At 44.9% G+C, this 19,959-nt stretch overlaps 2 protein-coding genes across 2 annotated transcripts in view; one reads left to right on the top strand and one right to left on the bottom strand.

Moving 5' to 3' along the window:
- The window catches only part of PWP1 (PWP1 homolog, endonuclein), a 20,323-nt gene extending 18,636 nt beyond the window's left edge, over positions 1 to 1,687 (top strand). The window contains exon 16 of the mRNA XM_030040721.2: positions 1,598 to 1,687. The gene's annotated coding sequence lies outside the window, so the exon portion shown is untranslated. The remainder of the gene's footprint in view (positions 1 to 1,597) is intronic.
- On the bottom strand, positions 1,535 to 19,959 carry PRDM4 (PR/SET domain 4). The gene is made up of 12 exons (XM_030040717.2): positions 19,768 to 19,959; positions 19,648 to 19,735; positions 17,888 to 18,021; positions 17,042 to 17,227; positions 14,179 to 14,973; positions 10,836 to 10,985; positions 9,500 to 9,618; positions 8,664 to 8,749; positions 7,424 to 7,551; positions 6,555 to 6,869; positions 3,872 to 4,040; positions 1,535 to 2,425 (listed from the first exon to the last, which is right to left on the bottom strand). Exons 2-12 carry the CDS (start codon positions 19,656 to 19,658, stop codon positions 2,116 to 2,118), a joined length of 2,403 nt encoding a protein of 800 aa, XP_029896577.1. The 5' UTR covers positions 19,659 to 19,735; positions 19,768 to 19,959; the 3' UTR covers positions 1,535 to 2,115.

Genomic DNA, 19,959 nt, shown 5'->3' with positions numbered 1-19,959 from the left:
CCAGATGTAGTATCTATAAAGAGAATTTGAACTGAAATAAGCAGCTACTATGCAGAAGAGGGTGGGAGGCTGTCAGGACACAAAGCAAGGGTAGGGATCTCAGCTGGTCACTGTCACTCGTGAAAGCTGTCTGTGTTATGTACTTAGGTTCTTAACTTCTCCCAGGCATTTTGGCCTGAAACCTGAAGGCACAGAGGAACATTCTGAGTATCAGCCTAACCCCTGACTTAAATGCTTTGTTTATAGCATCAGGAACCTAATCAAGGAATGCGAGTCAAACAATTTCCTCACATTTAAAAGGAACACCCAAGTGCCTTCCCCAGGCCAGAAGTTAAATGATACTTTTATCCTCTTGTGAAGTGCTTCCCTCCACACACTAGAAGGTGTCTGTTAAAGTGCTGCTGCTGCAAAAATGCCCTGGGTATTAAAGCAACTGGTATTATAGTGTCAGTGCATGTAGTTGACAAGATCTTATCCGCTTTCCACCCTCGCTCATTGTAACTCATTCTGGTGAGGTAAAGCAGATAAATTGTATCAGTACAAAGGGCAGATGGGGGAAAGGCAGGGCTGTAGATTTCCTTCCCATTCCTTGAAGTTAGGTTGCTGCTTCTAAATCCAATTCAGCTGTTTCTAGTCTGGTGACAGGTCTTTAGCATGGCTCTGCAGGAACCCACAATATGTTATCTCTACTTCTGGTATTAACTGGCACAGTAGCTCTAGAAGTCGCTTTTTGTTTTAGGAAGAAATTGTGTTACTGCAAGCAACACATCTTTCCCTTGACTTAGCAAAATGCCTCAACCTGTCTTTCTGGAGCTTTTTATTCACATACTGATCTCAGAGGGCAAGCGTTAGGTATTTTCAGGCTTGAAGAACCCAGAGAGCTCTCTAGGAAATATGGTGTACAGGGAGAGGCACAGCTGAACTTAGGCTGTTTAGGGCAAGAACTGGAGCTGGTGCCTCTTTCACGAGGGAACCTCCAACTACCTCATCAGAGAACAGAGCTCAGCTTACTGTTCTTTTACAGCACCACCAGAGGAGCCACACAGAAAATTTACAAGGTTTAAAGAAAGACAAGTTCTAACTGTACTACTTCATGGAGGTGCTCCTACCCATACCTTGTCCCAGGAAAGCTTGGGAGACAAATGATGAAAAAGTGGTGTTACTTCTCTTAGCATCATTATCAGAAATAGGAAACTCTTTTTCAGAAAGTGTAAATATTAAAAAAGAACATTAGAAAAGAGCCACATTTTTAATTTTTTTAAATGAAAACAAGCAAATGAAATACATCTTCATTCCATAAATAATAATAGCAGCAAACCGTCCCATCACTCTAGGTGGTAAAAGGTTTACAGCACAAGAAGTAATATATACTGTAAACACCGCCTGATCATCTGTAAGCCTCTTCCTTACCGAGTCTATACAGTCTTTACCTCTTCACTTGCTTACATGTTCTAGTGAACTAGAGTGAGAAGAGGAAATAACTGTTCTCCGAAAGCCAATATTTGATTTTCTGTAGTGGGGTAATTGCTTTGTCTGCAAATGCTGATTTTACTGGCTTTTTTTTTTTAACACAAAGCTTTTTTTTCTTATTTTTTAGAAGGAAACCTGAGCATTGACGGTCTTTGTTCTGTGCCAAACTACAGCCTTCAGTTAAAAAGTATTAAAAAGAAAAAGGCATCAACTGCCACCACTGGTTTTTTGCTTGTTTTTCTTACTGTTGTGGCTTTGGCAGTTAAGGACAGTTGGCTTACAGGTCACTGCAATCACTTGACTACATTTCTGGTTTGTGGCTCTTTACTCAAAGGGCTATGCAAGATGTGTCATGTATCCCAGCACTGGATGGATTAATCTGAGTGATTTGGAAAAGAAGTATGCACAGTGTGTGTGAAAAAGTCTCCTTGCCTCATGTTTCCTTCTTAGCAACTCTTCACTTCTACATGCGTGATCCATTCTCATTCAGCATTTTGGCTATAGAGTTTATTAAGCGGTGTAGTGCGGCGACCAAAACAGGAGGAAAACTCATTTGACATACACTGTTGACTGGGGAAATAAGGAAGAGTGGGTTTTTTCCTTCCCCACTTTTAACATCCAAGAAAATTTCCCCCTCTCTTCTCTTCATTTGTGTCCAGAGAGGGCATCACCTGTTGAATAGACTCCATTGTTAATCCTACAGTTTTCAGTCCTCATAGAGTCTATTAATTCCTCCTCTGAATCTTCCTCCTCTTCCTCCTCTGGGGCTGACAGGCTGGATGTGGGGCCTTTACATATTTTTAAGTGGCGAGTGAGGTGATACTTGGTTAGATAAGCCTTGGAGCATTTTTCACAGACATAGTCCCTCTTTCCTTCATGTGAATTGAGGTGCTTCTTCAGGTGATTTGTCCTCAAAAACAGCTTGTCACACTTGGGGCACTTGATCTGCCGTTCTCTGCAAGACATGAAAAAGTTACAGTTTGCTCCTGCCACAAAGCTGACACTGTATTAAATAGTGGAGTGGTGGTGATAGGAAGGGTGAAAGGGTCAGTCTTTCTTACTCCTAAATCTTACTTCCAATATACTTGAAGGAGAAGCAGTCCAGAAATAACAGCACTAAAGTGTAAATACTGCTCAGTTTTCTTTCACACAGTACATACACAAAGCCCCTCTTCTCTGCTCCCCTTCCCACCCCCATCATTGGCGGAAGTCAGGCTTTTTGGATTAATGCTAGCTTATAGCCAACTGTTTTTCTTTCATGATGATAAAGAAGAAAGAGTTCTACAAGGGGTTTGTTTATTTTTTAAGTAAGGCCAAACTCTGGTTAAGCTCCATGTTTTGGCTAGGGCAGAGATGTTGCCATGGTGGAAAGGTTCGTCTCCCTCCTTCCCACCCTGCATAAATGGGGGGAAAAAAAAAAAGAACAAAAAAGAAAACAAAGAAGCTGCGGAGTGTTAACAACCCTCAGTCTGTAAATACTAAGCAGAGGCTTACCAGACCGCAACAGTCAAATTCTGTAGATGACTGTGCAAAACACCTCCCCACAGTAGTCCTCCTGGCTCTGGCCGCAAGAACAAGCAGCAAAGCAAGTCTGTCTGTCTGCCTGCCTCTCTCTTGCTCATGCTAGCTGCCCTATGCTGTCTCCTAGGCAGCACGACAGAAGCAGCAATTGATTCCAAGAGAGTACAAGAACCAGATGCTGAAAATGAAATAAGCAGAGGGACTAGCTTTGGGCAAGCAGCCTTTAAGGGAGGACCTTGGATTGGGAGTAACTAAACAGGATGGAGAGATTCTCACAGCAAAAGGAAAGATCTGGCCTGGCAGAAAGCCGAGGGGTTGGGAGAGACCTGTGGCTAACTGGAGGAGGACCTGGGGGTGGGAATCTGCCCTGACCATGGTCTCCTGCTCCTCCTGTGGGGAGATGCCCAAGTGCATGAATGAGACTGGGGGTAGGCAAGAGCTGGGAATGGCAGCACCCTCCCCCGGGTGCAAACAGAGAGAGAGGCTTCACTAACAAGCCAGTCAGTGAGAATAGCATTGAGGAGTTTATGATTTTTTGTGGTCATGCTGGGACATGGAAACAGTTCTCAGCAGACAACTAAATGTAAACCAGCCAACCCCCTCTCTCTTAAAAATGATGAACGCTCCAGAATGCCATTTCACTAGACAAGGTGCATGCCTGGAATTTACTGTGGCATTAAAATACTGCAAACACTAGAATAGGACAACTTCAGCCAGTAACAAGGAATTTGTCCGGAGAGATTGACTTCTCTGTCATTTTAGAGGATGGACCTATACTCCCTAGGCCAAACCATTTGCAAACTGGAGATTCTCTCTTGGGCTGTTGAGCTTCATTATTTATTACACTGGCCAGTCCAACACGCCCTGTGAGATCACTTACTGCGTGTGAGTGAGTACATGCTGCTTGAGGTCCTGCCTCCGCATGAATAGCTTTTCACAGTAATCGCACTTCAGATTCTTCTCCCCCGTGTGGATGACCATGTGCGATTCCAGGTGAGCCTTCTGGGTAAACGATTTGTCACAGAGGGTACAGCGATAATTCTTCTGACCTAGGATCACATACATACACCCACAAATTGACAGTCAGTGTACCAAGAAACACAGTAAGCAAACAAGCCTGACTACTTCTGAAAAATAAATTTTTACCCTGAAGAAAGGCAGATTCTTTGTGAACAGGACCCGTTTTCCTCCTGCAGTTCCTTTAGACTCAGCATAAAGGCCTACCTAGTTACAGTCTAGATTTAGCTATGCAAAAACCACGCATCTGACTTCATTTCATCATTCCCAAAGCTCTCCGTACCCTGACCCATGCCCCCCAGCCAAAAAAACCCACTTCATGCTACTGCTTCAAACCCCTGAGCCCTTCACGCGATGCACGGTTCTGCACTTTGTCTTAAACACCACTGATTCCTCCTCCTCCTCCAGTCCGCCTTTCCTGTAAGACAGACTTTCTGCTTCTTGTCTACACCAACAACTGTGCCTCCCTGTTCTGCATATCAAAACATCACCAGTAGACTTGTAAATTTTCCAGCAGAAAAACATTTCCATTCAGGCAAACATTTAACAAGACTAGGCTTACCCAAGATGAATTCTTGAGTAAAAATAATGGTAGCCTCCTTTTTAATCGTAACCACGGCAGCCATCTAGTTACTGTACATTAGTACATCCCCATCTCCACTAATTTCCCACAGGAACTGTATCTGATGCCTTCCTGCAGCCCAACCACATTTGATGCACTGCATTGCCTTTGTCTAGAAAAACAAATTCTAACAAACACACAGGTACAAAGCTCACTGGCTCTTTGGTAACTTCTATGTTTTATCCCGTTTTCCCACTTATCATCTGTAGTTCTTCCATTATTCTTTGCCAGGAATAGCTCAAAACCCCTGCACACCACTGAATCAGACTAAGTTTGAATACCACTTGAATCCCTACCCCACTGAGTATTCTGTGGTCATGTATACATTTGTACTTGATCAATTTATTAAAACTCCTCACTACTGAGCCCACAGCTTCCTATGCTGGACTCAAGTGCACTGAACTCCCAGTTTTATTTCCTTTCCAGCTTTGTGATTTGCATTCCATGATTCCCAATAGCTATTTCAACCTTACTGAAAAAAGAGAGGCAAATATCCACACTATTGCTGGCCTGTACTTGACCTTCACCCTCTCCCCTATCCTCACTCTCTGTTAAATCCATGCCTTTTTGTATTTATTTCCTCTCTTCTTACACAGCTGAAAAATATTTCACTATTTTGTTTTCCTCTTTTAGCATTCATTCACTAATCTGCTCGCAATTGTCCCTTTATCCTCAAAGCCATATCCAAATGCCCACAGAAGTCAACAGCCTGTCCAGACTTAAGTTTTGATGAGTGACAGAGCTGAGCCTTACCCACATCAGTCTGACCCCACAGTCACCAGTTTCAGTCTTGTGCATTTCCTTAAGATGAAAAACAATTCCGGAGGAAAGAGGAGAAAGATCTCAGCCCCATATTTAAGTGGACAACTGTCCACATCACAAGCTCTCAAACCCAGCTGGCTTTTTCTCATGAGCAGAAGGAAACCCTTGTTTTATCATAGCTGCCAGCACTGGATCTGCTGTGTGGGAACAAAGGGTTTCTGTCTCCCAGGCGAAGGCCGACACTTCTTCCCAACTGTAATCAACTTCAACTCATCAAATGCTTTTAGACATGGCACAGACAGCCAGAACACAGGTCTACATACTGTTCTATAAGCACCCACACCACTGAAGCCAGCACAGTCCTATCCCATGCCAACCAGCACTCTCTCAGGCAGTGCCCAGGCATTAGTTGGGGTCACCGTGGACTACAGATCATTCCTATAGACAGCCAGGATGCTGCCATTCTTAGAGAGGAAGGTTGAGGGAGGTGATTCTCCCCCCTATACTCTGCTCTTGTGAGACCCCACCCAGAGTACTGCATTCTAGGGTCCCCAGTAGAAGACAGACATGGAGCTGTTGGAGCGAGTCCAGGGGAGGGCCACAAAGATGATCAGAGGGCTGGAGCACCTCTCCTATGAAGGCTGAAAGAGTTGGGGTTGTTCAGCCTGGAGAAGAAAAGGCTCCAGGGAGACCTTATTGTGGCCTTTCAGTACTTAAAAGGGGCCTACAGGAAAGTCGGAGAGAGACTTTTTACCGAGGCCTGTAGTGACAGGACAAGGGGCAATGGCTTTAAACTGAGAGAGGGCAGATTTAGATTGGTCGTAAAGAAATTTTTTTACAATGAGGGTGGTGAGACACTGGAACAGATTGCCCAGAGAGGTTGTGGATGCCCCATCCCTGGCAGTGTTCAAGGCCAGGTTGGATGGGGCTTTGAGTGACCTGATCTAGTGAAAGATGTCCCTGCGCACAACAGGGGAGGGGGGGACCAGATGATTTTTAAAGGTCCCTTCCAACACAAAACATTCTACAATTCTATGTTTCTAAGAGCTTAGATTTATGGACACAAGCTATGCCCTGCCAACTGGCCAAGGGATCAGAAAGAACAGGTCCTGCCCCAATGTTTTGCTAGCACAGGCACCTCTATAAAGTCCCCAGCCCTTACCTGTGTGTATCTTGAGGTGTGTCCGTAAGTTGCTAGGATCACTGAAAGCTTTGCTACAGAAATCGCATTTGTGCGGCTTCATGCCCATGTGCCCCATGAAGTGGACGTGGAGCTTGGAAGGGGAGATGAAAGCCTGGGGGCACATGGAGCACTTCCATTTCCTTTCCTTGCCGTGGCCTGGCCCATGGCTGCTGCTGTGCCCCTGGCTGGGGAGATGGTTGTGAATATGGCTGCTCAAATGGGCCTTGAAGTCCGCATAGGAAGCGCATTCCTTTCCACAGTGGCAGATGTGCATGTCCGGATGTTCAGGGACACCTTTGGGCACAAAAGCATCACTTTTAATGAGGCATAGCAAGGCCTAACAGAGCGTGAGCCTGATCCATGTTAACACTTCGTCTGTGGTAGCAAAGCCAGCTGCAGAGATTTTCACCCCCGTTCCTTTCAGCGCCGGTGCTTGCTTTTCAGCTCTTTCAGGTAGGCCATTTCAAATGTTTTGGGAGGCCAAACTTTGCAATGATTTTGAGCACAGCTCCACCAAACCTAAATTATCACAACCAAAGGTGGGGGAGGATAGGATCATCTTCAGCTAGCAAAACTCCCTTAGCACCACATGGATGAACAGAAGAAAAACAACCCTTTTTCTCTGAAACTGCGATCTTTTACTCCTGATCAGTGGAATTAGTGAAATGTTTCTTTCCAACGACTGTACTCCTATAGTCATGAAGTGTAAAAGGAAACTATGACATGCATCACCAGGAACTGAGAAGGAACATAATGCACTCCCAAGTCACCGTGCCCAGAGATGGCACTAAAAGGGGATTCAAGCTGAGTACTCCCTGCAAAGCCAACAGAGACGAGCGCTTACTTACCAAGCTGTCGTGCATAGTCCCGACTGTAATAAAAGAGAAGCTCATGTTCAGGTGGGATGTCCCGAGAGGTGCAAAAGTAAATTTTTCCATCGTGAGGATAAGCTACGAGGTTCTGCTCTTCCCGGTTCCTATAGCAATAATGAGAGTTATGAAAAAAAAGCCCTCCAGAAATAATGACTTTTTGAGAGAGAAAAAAAAAAGAAGGAAATTCCTATAAATAGGTAATGAGAGAACCTCAATGCTTGGCAGCACATTATAAAAAACATTCCTGTCTGTCACTTCTGTCCTTCTTTATTAAAGGAAAGTAAAGGAAAACTGGACCTTGAGAGCCAACCTGCTCCACCAAATGATACATTTTTCACACCACTGCGATATCTTGCTGAGAAAATTATTAATAAACATTGGAGTGGGCTGAGAGAAGAGAGTTTATGACCTCTTAAGAAACTACAAAAATTATATATTTTTCACATTAACTCCCTTAAGAAATAGGGAACACGAGGGAGAAATAAATATCAATAAAGCCTTAAAGCAAAATTATCTTCAAAAAATAACTCTTGAAAAGCATTTCCAAGATGGGATAACTCATCTTCTCAAGCTGTATCTTGCATATGTTTGTTCCCAGTATCTGAAACCAGCAAAAGCTCTGCCCCACTGCAGTGGGAGATCAAGCATTAACTTCTTGACTCCTGCATATGGAAGCAATGAAATGAATTGCAGGGGAAATGTACTTTGTGTCACAGAGCAATGGGAAAGGTTCAGCCTTCTCAGTGGACCATGTATGGAGCAATACTGAAGCCAGTTTGGATAGTTTTCATCACAGGCTCCAGAAAGACTGAAAAGGACAGTTCTGGCATGCTGTAAGAGCTTGGAACTTGGCCAAAAGATCCCAGGGACACTTTGCTAATAAAGTATTAAAATAAAAAAGACAATCAAAGTCATCTTCACAGATGCATCCAAAAGGAATGGGACAGAGTGAAGGAAATAAATAAAGTATGTGGGCAGGTTTGGGGCTGGTTTACTACGGCATGTGTACTGATTCCCCCATAACATTCTCTGCTGGGTGCTCTGTTTCATTCTCCCCACCGGTCCAAGATGCCTAGATAGCTCCTGAAGGTCCCTTGGTCCCGAGCTCATTACCCATCCGGGCAGTCAGTGCAGCAGTGCACATTCTCCAGCACAGCCTTCCATGAGCCTGCAGCTCAGACTCCAAGCTACATAGCACAGTACAGACAGTTCTCACCTGGCTTTGCGTACAAACATCATCCAGTTACATTCATTTTCATCAGTTGTAATGATGCAGAACTCCAGGACACCATTGTGATAGATCTACCGGGAAAAACAAATGCAATCTTAGGACAAAACACAGCAACAAATGCAGTGAAAGCCAGCTTCTTTAAGAGAGGATATGTTTACCTAGAACAAGCCAGGAGGTCTCCATTGCCATTGCCAAGACCACAGCCCTGTTCTTACTTCTTACTTTCCCCTTTACACAGGAATCTTGACCTCTCTGCTACCCAGGAGGCTAGAAAAACTGTTTATCAGCATCTTTCCCACACACCACCTTTTGCTCCCAGCAGAAATGCATTTGGCTGCTTTTCTTACAAGCAAAGTCTTGTGAATAACAATATCTGGGCAAACAGTACATGTTTTATTTATACAGATCAATTTTACTTACTGAACATGAAATGATGTGAAAAAGAAAGCTTTAAAGCAGCTTTCCTAAAACAAATCATTCGTTACCTGGGGGAACTTTCAATAAAGAATGATACAAAACAAACAAACAAACAAGTGCTGCCTAGTAATTCACATACAATCTCTGCTGCAACTCCAAATACTGGAAACCCACGTATAGCCCTTTAAAAGAAAAGGCATTAAAGAAATCTGTTGTACTTCAGGATTGATTACCAGCATATTACCTATACAGCTCTGTTATGCTGATACTAAGTATTAAACAATCAAACTGCATTAATTTTGATTTTTGGCAAGGATGATAATATTAAAGCTTCTGTGTCATGTGGTGGCTTTCACCAGATAAAGGCATGCCTGCAGACTCTGTGAGCCATAACATCCACTGACCTTCCAGATGTGACTCGCTGCTTTGTCTGTCCAGTCAGCCACCTCCAGAGAATGGCTCTGCTGCCCGATCAAAGGTCCAAAACAAGTCCTTACAGGAATGGTTTCTCGTGTCCACACACCTATCAGTAGAAGACCAAAATCTGCAGAAATCAATTATTTAAACAACTAATCATGCATAATAAAGAGATGGGAGGTTTATGAGATAATGCTCCAGGGGTAATATCTAGGCATAAGATCATCAAAGCTTCTACTTCACGTGTAAAACACACCTAAGGCAGAGACAAGAACCACCACCACCACATGACACTACTGGGAGCCGCTTTGTTGTAATTACAAATATGTGTTTTGTTTGTCAAAAGCAAGTAATTTACTTTCCAGTAAGCTATAAAACTAAGATCCTAGCCACTTGCACCAATTAAAGCTTTCATGGCACTTTCTGCAGAAGCAGAAAATACTAGTTTCAGTAACTACATTTCGCCTACCTAATCCCCAGGAATTTCCAGAATTGTTGCTGGGCATTGTTAAGCAGCTTCTGCATTTCTCCCCAGAGGCAGCTGTATTTCTGTCATGGGCAGAGGGATTCCTGCGTGTATATTGTTTATTATTAAACATTTATATATATATAGGTCTACATGAATACACTGAATAGCTTTTAGGAATAAACTGGAAACTAGTGCAGCTTGAAAAGAACAGATGTAAGCTACTCTCAACAAGCAGCAGCACTAAGCAAGCCAATAATCACATTCTTCTCTAGCCTTCAGATCCTTAGGGTATTGCACTGTACTCTTCGATTTCCAGGTGACAGTGGCGTGAAATACAGTAACAAGGTCCACATCCAATGACAAGGTCACAGTCTACATGCCAAATGTAAATGAGGGGAGGGAAAAAAAGAGGCACTCATGATCAATACTCCAATGAGAGCATCCAGAAGGCCACAGGTAGCAAACCAAGCTGATGAACAAGCAGAAAGAAATCTCCTCCATTATTTCTAATTATCTTCCCCCAAACTGCAATTGCTGCAATGTTTTCTTATCAAAGCTGTGCCTGAGTTGTTTAGCACATGATAAAAATAAACACCATACCTTGCTTGTGCTTGACCTTATGAAGTGTTTCAGCAACACTCTGTGGCAGCAGCCCTCGAGTCTAGTTGAAGTCTAAGCAGTAACCAGAGGACAAGAAGCTCTTGCACAACGTACGTCAGGGTGATTACAGAAGAGGGAACCACCTCTCTATTGCAGTGTTTCTTTCCCACGTTAAAATCCCTATGGTTTTGGATTTCAGGCCGTGAGTGTATTTTAAACTGCTGCACAGAGATATATAGTAATCTGATTCTTACCCGCTTCAGCTCCCATGATGGACTGCCGGAGGACAAGCTGTTTAGGGAGAGAAAGCCTGGCTCGGCTCTCTATTGGGGTGTCAGGGACAAAGGTGACGGGCCCATGATCTGGGCAGTCTGATGGATATGCCTTGTCACACAGTGTGCACCCTGCAGAGAGGGGAAGGGACAACAGCGATTAAAAAGATGCAACAGCCCCCACGGTGCAATCAGCTCCCTACCAATATGCTTCAGCTCAGCTCCTGCCAAAGGCTGCTTCTCTCTGGTTTAACCTGTCCGCTTTACTGCTTTTACTCAGAAGAACATGAACCATGTTACTACAGTCAGACGGGCACCGACGTACACGTCACTGTTCCTATCCAATTCAGATCAAACGTGAGGATCTCCACCTGCCTTCCTGACGGTAAATTAATCACCTAGACTCTAGACTATCCCTACAGGGGCAATCTAGCAATGGGACAGAGTCCACTCTTCATCAAAACTGCTGCAAAACAGATGGTAGTCTCCTAGAGCTGGCAGTAATGCTGAAGATGGAAGAGCCATTTTCTCTCTGATCACAAGTGAAATGACCTTTATTGGCAGAAAAATCCAAGCCATACCAAAACGAACACTTTCTAACTCATTATGTTTTTGGAATTTACCAGAACAGGTTTTTTGCATGTAGAACCTCAAGGATATTCACGCAAAGGGACAGTAAGGTCTTCTTTCTAAAATTTTTCTAATTCGAACCCACAAATCCCCTTATCTCCATTTAAATTCAGACAACATGCAAATCATGGCAGCAAAAACCTGACCTCACTGCTGCTTTTGAAGGACCCACTGCAATAAACTCATAAAGTACATCTCTATGCAATACCTCTGAATGGAACAAAAACAAAAGCCCAAGACAAATCAGTAGCATCACTTTACCAATCTGTCATTCAGCATAAGTACTGCTGAAAGATAAACCACTGAAAGTCCTTAGTCTAATAAATTTGGGAAAAAGTAGAGCATAGAATGCTCTCATCTAGAAAAACTACGTCATTTCAGTTCTCTATGAATGGAGCAACCAACACCTACTCAGCAACCACCCTCCTGATAAATCATTCTTCTTCTGAAGAAAGATGCTCAGCTAATTAAGCAGGATGTCCACAAAGACCTTCTTTGGCCTCTGGATGGCCCAACCCCAGTATAAAAGACCTACCACAGAAGTAGTCTTCAGCAGGCATAAACAGCAGCTCCATTATTACTTGTTAAAAGAGATTTTTGGGACACTGCCTTCATACATCAGGGTACCAGAAACTGACCCCATGCAAAGTACAGTTTGAGCAACTACACAATTACAGATAGAAAGGTACTCAGAAAATTATTAGGTAGAGCCTATATAAGCATTGCTTCGTGTGCACAGATGACATGTAGGAGTACAGCAATGACAACAACCAGATCTGAGTAATGAGAAACACTATTTGAAACAGATGTTTTTAGGCATTGCCTAGCACACACAGCACTACGTGTCTGTGGACCAACCCCAAGGAGAGGCAAAGAGGAAGAAAAGCAAGTTCTAGGCATGTAACACTCCCACTTGGAAAGGTTTAGGGATTCATACGTATTTAAGAAGTTGAAAAAAAAAAAAAAAATCCTACATTCTACAGGAAGCAAAATATACTGTTTCCTTTCCATTTCTGTCCTTGCCAAATAATGCAAAAAAAAAAAAAACCACCCAAAAAAAACCCCAAAACATCACAGTGATTACTTCTCTGATTTGGGTACCCAGAACTGTAAACAAAGATGACCAAAAAAAGGGCTACTTGGAAGTTTCACAAGCATTTAGGACTGTAGCAAAGGCACGCCTTTTTCTTCCTGCTTAGGAACAGTGTAAAAAGTTTTCTGAAAAAGGCCCTGACTCCTGCCTTCTCAGTGAGCAAAAACCACCAAGAGGCTCTAAAACAACTCCTCTTCCTTGCTGTCACCTGTCTGGACGCAAATTCATGTTTTATTCAGAAGTAGTTTAAAAATAACAACAAAAAGTTAAAATTTAAACCTTCCCAAGTCAACGATCTATTTTGCAAATCACATGAAAGCACTAGGCATGCAATAGCCATTAGAACATCCCACCAATGGGGAGCATCACCTGGGAAACAGCTTAGGACTATTTTAAGTATAGTGACAATAAGCTGGCACAAATCTCAAATAAGAGAAGTGATTTCACCACGAGCATGTTGGATATCATAGTATTTTGATCATTATTTGTTCAACATGCAACAGACGCTTTTAAGAACTTCTGAGTGTAAAACTCAGAAAACTGTAAAAAAAACCCTGTAAAACTGTAAAACTCTTCCTCTAGTTGTAAATTCATCATAGTTCTACGCCCACCTGATTTTAAGTTATATTTTATCCCACAGAATAAAAGTTTTAATTCAAATGTCCGACTAGACACTTTGCACTAAACTGCACCTCTCCCATTGCTAACCAAGGCACTAGTTCTTTCCATTTCTTAAAAAATGTTCTGCAGGCAAAGCTTGTCATAAGGCTCTGGCAGTTGTAGGGCCAGATTGCTTGCACGAGCAGCACTCAGTAGTGCTACCTCAACTAATAAAACTGAATATAAAAGCTGGCCTTACACTTCAGTGGCAGGAAGACAGACATGCTGTGGGTAGAAGTTCAAATCTCCGTCCCACCAAACGAGAACTTCACAGTTCTCAAACACCACTCCTTGAACGATGACAGGATTGAGAAAGTGCAACGTCCAGCGCTCCTCTCTTCCTAGGAGACCAACTAGCCTCTGGACTGAAGTCTTTTGATGAGAATAATGAGAAATATTAAAAACTTCCCTCCCTCTCTGCTCTTTTTTCCAGCATGTCCTGTTGAGAACAACATTTTCTTGATGACTGTTCATGGTTTAATAAAAACTTTGCAAGATCACATAACGTCATACTCCACAACTATACCCACTTGATGAAATGTATGGCTTGTGGTGGTGTTTGTTGTGGTTTTTTTTAACAGAGCAAGAAGAGTCATTTGTGATGTGACTTTAAAAAACAAAAGTCTCATTGCACAGGATAATACCAGCATATCCACAAAAGGCAAGAGGTTCATGAAGAACTCAGCTTCCAACCTCAAGGCAACATGGGAGATGGATACAAAGAGAATGACGCTAAAACATCCTATTATGTCTGCTTCCAACTAGTGTTGTTTCAGTGTGGTTAATCTGCCACTGCAGATGTTCCAAATCCCACAGACTTGTTAAATAACTAAGTTTCTTTCACCAGAAATCTGTAAGACTAGCAACAGGAGTCCTGTCATCCCACCAGACAACAGCTACATAACAAACCCTACCCCAAGAAAGGAGGAAATGCCCACTCACATATGGTAAACAAGGTTGCCATGTTCTCCTTGTTCGAATTGGAGTCTTCCATTTGCAGAGAGGATGGTACGAAGGCAAGATTGTCTGCAGACACATCCACGTGACTTGGCCCCATGGCTACTTCCTGATTTATGGAAGACACCGCCACCGGCTCGAGGCTGAGGCCCACTTCGTGCAAGGCTACCGAGTCCAGGGAAGCTAGGTTGTGTGAGGTAGAGAGCGCCACGCTCACGGAGTTGGTGCTCATGGCCACAGTATGAATGGAGTCATTTAGTGTGCTATCCGTTATTCCTGTCACCCGCCCGGCGATGTGGTCGGGCTCCATGACGACAGGGAGTTCCAAAGTGCTACCGTGAATGGGAATGACACCGCCGTGTCCCACAGCGTCCGATGTCAAGTTACTGCCCACCGTGTCTACGGCTAAAGGTTCGTGGCTCCGGGAGCCATTTGGGATCTGTGAATGATCCCCGGCTACGTCATCCATCGTAAGCTCCTCTGTCATCCCATCTGTAGAGATGGGGCTGGTTACCCTCGAAACGCTCTCCATAGTGATCGTAGTATCCAGCGCTACCTCGTGACTGTCACTAGGATGCAGATTTTGAGCACCATGTGTGTTCACTGTGCGGGAGTCCATGGAGACAATCCCTGGTTCCAGCCCCACGGTTCCACTGGGCTGGTAGGGATCTAGGGCCGAGGGATTGCTGGAGACTGACAATGCCGGATTGCTATCAACATTTATAGTGTTGGGATGGATGTACTGAGGTGGAGGTCTGTCAGCCAAGTAAGATAAGATACCTGATAGAATGAGAGGGGGAAGGAGAAGAGAGTGAGAGGACACCAGTTTTCAAATCTTGAACAAAAATACCCCATCATCGCAGAAGAGTACATTAGGACCTAGACCCCTGAAGACATGCTCTTTACATTACGTCCAGTTAAAACCCACTAATTCTAAAACATGCTCACAAATATATGCCAACCCAACACTCTTGTCAAAGTATCATTTAACAACAAATACAGAACTTTCACCCAACAGAGCAAGTCTCTAGTTACTTGTCAAACTCTGAACAGCCAAGTTTCTGGCAGCATTTAACCTAGGCTCCTCAGTACAAAGACTGCATCAGAAAGAGGTTCTTCACATTTTAGGCACAATTTTTTGTTCGCAAGAAATAGCTCACAAAGGATGAAGGACTGCTAGTGGAATCTAACTTTTGATAATCCCTGGTTCATCTTTGCTAGGAGAAGTAGAAACAGTTCTCCAGGGTACATCCTTTTTGCTTAGGTATTTAAGTTTTAACAATGACTACTTCCTTCTTCTAAGACTATGTGACACAACTGTCCATCTCGAAGATCATCAACTGCAATTCTGAAGGACCAAGATAAGGTCTCTCAAAAGTATCGTGAGTCATCTGCTTTCTTTCCTTACATGAAAAGTATGTTGTTTCTCCTAAAACAATATCCCAGTTAAATTTAAATAAGAAACCCTAACATCTTTTCTGGTAGTTCTGGAAAGCTTCTCAACATCAAACAACCTTGGAACTTAAGATACAAAGAAACACTAACCTGTATTTACATACTACCAACTTCTCTTGTTGGACAAAACTAAAAAAAAAAATCTTTGGAGGAAATACATCAGCACATTCAAGTAAACAGTACTTCCAGCAGAGACAGATTTTGCAGATTCTGCAAGATCTGAGGCAGTATGTTTCTTTTTGGCCTTGAACCCTGTGAGCCATTTGTTCTGTAAAAGTTTTCCACTCAAACATGTCCATTATTACAAGGATGCAAGCGCGGATACTCTTTCTGCAGCATAACCCCATTAAAAATGGCTAAGCCGAGAAATGCACAGTTTAGTTTAACCAGCTGCATCAAATATTTCTGCATGCAATGCTGCCTTGTGGCTTGAACAAGGAGGATCCTTGAAGGCAGTAGATGACTGACGGAAGAGCCCTATGAAACATCAGAGTAAACTTCACACAGACTAGAAAGAAAAAAAAATACATTTCTGCATAAATTATTCCAGCTCAGAAAAATGGGAAATACACTGTCTCCTCCTCTACTCTTTGCCCACAAAATGGGCAAGCATGTAATGCAGTAGGAAAGGTTACTCCTAAGCAGTTGGCAAGTTCAGCCACTAGTCAACAGGTAGTTGGATGAGATCTGGGGTGCTGTATTTCTTTTCCTAACCTAGGTTGAACCAACAACACTCACTGGGTGACCTTGAAGAATTTTATCTACGCCCTTCCACGCTGCAAGGACTACATTTAAAGCTCAAATTTCTGTGTCTTCATATACTAACATGTAAACTTCTACATTTATACTTTAAAACACATACAAGAGAGGAATCAAGATAGAAATCAGTATGTTAGGCCTTTGGAAATCAACCTTGAACAAGAATGAAGAAAAACTATGCCATGGCCTAAACGGGTGGGAAAGAGCCCAAACTCCTCAGCTGATGGCTTGCTCTTTTTGAGCTTTGAACTACTGTAACCTACTGTTATGCACATATTAAGTACTGCTTCAGACTACAGGGAAAAAAAAAAAAGCAGCAGCTTTCAAACTACAAGCCATTTCAGACAGAAACCAGGCATGCTGTGTTTTCTGTTAATCTTGAAAACAAAGCAGCAGGAGGAGCGATCAGAGGTTCAGTATAAGTAGAAAATGCCCTGCAATTCTCTTCATACACATGTATAGCAATAGAGACCTGAAAAATAAAGGTGTGTAAATGACACAACAGATTCCAGACAAACTCAGGGAATTTACAGCTCTGCAAAACAGTCAAGCCTTGCCTGCTTCAGGACAGAAACAGGTGGCTCTGAAAACAATTTCTCTCTCTATTCCCATTCATCAGCTCCAGACCACTTACCAGGTAGAATGTGTCTGAAATAGCTGCTCTCCAGGTGAGGGTATGGTGGTGGAGGTAGGGTGTAGTTTCTCTCTGGTATACCACACATCACTCCTCGATCCCCAATACCCATTGGGAGCATCAGAGACAGAGCAGAGGGCAAGGAACTCAAGGAGGGGCCCAAGTTTGGAATTGCAACAGGCAAGCCTGCAAAAGAAAATGCCAATTTAAACTCAATGGAACTACCTGAGCTTATGAACACACAAGCTAACAAAGAGGTTACTAATTCCTCAGGAGCTCCCTATGGAAGTACAACATGGTACTGTCAAAGTAAGGTGGCAAGCTTCAGAGAAAGGATCACAGTTATCACAGCACTGAGAGGCATGCCTGAATGTGGCTAGGTCTTTTTTGGATACATTATGTAGGGCCTGCTTCTACTTCCCAATTGTAATGGACTTTTGTCTGTGTAGCCCCCTGATAAAAAGAGCTAGGAAAACAGTTTTGCTTTACAGGTGAAAAATCATTATTTTCACCTGAGTGAAGACAGACATAGATGGAGCCAGATCTGCAGCTGCAGCTCGTATTTCAAAGGATTCTGCTACCACCCACCCACGGTGCAAACCACCCCATTAGAACAAAATGAGACTCCCATTAAGGCATAAGCCTGGTAAACACACATCCCTTTTGCTTTGCCCATATAAGCAATGGTTTATGGTCTGCCCTTCCTCAATGCTACATCACCTCATTACCTGCTAAAGACATGACTTGCTATCAGAGCAAGCACTGCTACCCAACTATGAACATTCCTGTGACAGTAAAACACAGAGCATGAGCTGCAATACCCTTTGTGGGAGCATTCCCCATTACCTGGTGCTGGTATGGCGTTGTGAGTGGGTGACGCTGCCAATCCCAAGTGACTCCCTGAGACCGGCAAGGCATTGCTCACAGAGGATGAGGTCAGCTGGTCCATCCCTACAGGACTCAAGTTCATTTCATTCATTCTGGGGCCAGGGAATAGAGAGAGGAGGGGAAAAAGAAAGAGAAACAGAAGCAAGAACATTCCTGATTACTGACTGTACCGTGGTGAGGAAGAGCTGAGCAAACAACTCAAAGTCACATATTGACACGTAAAAACTCTGCCTTACAAAGCTAAGAATAAAGCACATCAGCCACTCGCACTGTGATCACATCATGATCAATACATACCAATCATATTGGATAGCAATAACCAGGATTAAAGAGCCAGTTCAAGAAGACAAATCAGACCATAGCTTTTTCCTCGCCATCCAGAAAACAAAGTCTCATTCCTTGTAAACAAAGACACCATGATTAAAGTATTGTGAAAACAGATCAGTTTGCAAGCCGAATGTCAAAATTACTTGGACAACGGCATCTGATTTATATTTTGTGACTTCTGGACACCACATTCATGTTCAAAAACAAAAATCAGAGGAGAGGATGAGGAGAGATCACTTAAAACTGGTAATGGACACAAAACCTCTAATTCACTATCCGTTCAAACCAGGCCAACAGTGACAAGAGTCACCTCTGCAGCATAGCCATTTTATAGAGTTTTAACAGGCTGCCTCAGTCTGGTTCTGCAGACATGGCACATGCATCACATTAAAAACTGGCACGGTGGACGACATGTTATTTCAAAGCGATCATCCAGTGGCTCTTGAGTGCCTGCACCTCTCAAGCTACTCAAGTGGGCGCACACCACCGGGCTGCCCCACAACCCAAATCCCCAGCCTTGGGAGAAACCAAGCCAGCTCAGGGCACATCCATCCTCTGGGGTCTCAAGTTGCACATGCAGCCTGGACCAGTCCGTGGGGATGGGGACGCCAAGGAGACACTGTCACCTCCCTCTTCTCAACAACTTTGCAAGCTCTGCCTGGCCTTAGCTCTGCCCGCTCTGGCACTCTTGCCCACACACCAGCTGTTTGTAGGGCCAGAAAGACCGGCTGCCCCCACAGCAGTCACAACCCTGGCAACAAGACAGAGCAGCCTCCACGCCGACCCGAGCCTCCCGCATGCCCTTTACAGGCAGCAGGCCCAAGCTTTGCAGTACGGATGGAGAGCTGGAGCTTGGATTGCCACTCCAGTAAGGAAAAGTACCGCTCTCCCTGGAAAATACAGGCCAAATACACCAAACTCGCTCAAGTTAACCCGAAGGTCTGAGCCGCGCAAACGGAGTCGACGACTTTCATCTCGCCTCTACCCAGTTTTCGCATCGCGCGCTCTCGCACCCTTGTCAGCCGCCCCACTCGCCTCCAGGGACGGCGTTGCAGGGACGCTGCCGAGGGGTCCGGCTACCCGGCGGGGCTGGGGATACCCCCGGCCCCCACCCCGGCCCAAACGCTGGCGATACCCGGGGAAGGGATCCACACACACCCCCCCGCCGGGACCGAGGGCTGCCGAAGCACCCGGGCCAAGCCTCGGGGCCTGCGGGAACCGCTGAACGCCTTAGGGTCCTCGTCCCCTCAGCCGGGGTGCACGCCGCCATCGCAAGGCCCGAGCTGCTCCCCCCCCCCGCGCCCCGTTCTCCGCCCGGCCCGGCCCGGCCGCGGTCCCGCTCGCCTCCCCCGCCCCGGCCCCCCGACCTCGGCGGACGCCAGGGCGCTCACCTGGGGTGCATGGGGCCCGGCGCCGGGGCGGGGCCTCTCCCGGCGGCGGAGCGGCCGCGGCCGCAGCCGCATCAGGGCCCTCAAGCCCGGCCACCCGCCGCCGCAGCCGCCGCCCCCCCTCGGGCAGGCGCCTGCCCCCGGCCCCAGCCACGGCCCGGCCGCAACCACCACCGCCGCCGCCGCCGCCTCATAGGCGGGGCCCCGAGCGGCGCTGGCCCGGCCGCGGGCGGGGGAACGCGGAGGAGGAGGAGGCGGGAGAGGGAGGCGGTGATGGCGGCGGCGGCGGGAGGGGGACGGAGACGGGGACGGGGG

Source organism: Aquila chrysaetos, chromosome 17, assembly GCF_900496995.4.
Source record: "Aquila chrysaetos chrysaetos chromosome 17, bAquChr1.4, whole genome shotgun sequence".
Classification (NCBI taxonomy): domain Eukaryota; kingdom Metazoa; phylum Chordata; class Aves; order Accipitriformes; family Accipitridae; genus Aquila; species Aquila chrysaetos.
The sequence above is the reverse complement of the archived record's forward strand: the minus strand, read 5'-3'. Positions and strand labels throughout refer to the sequence as shown.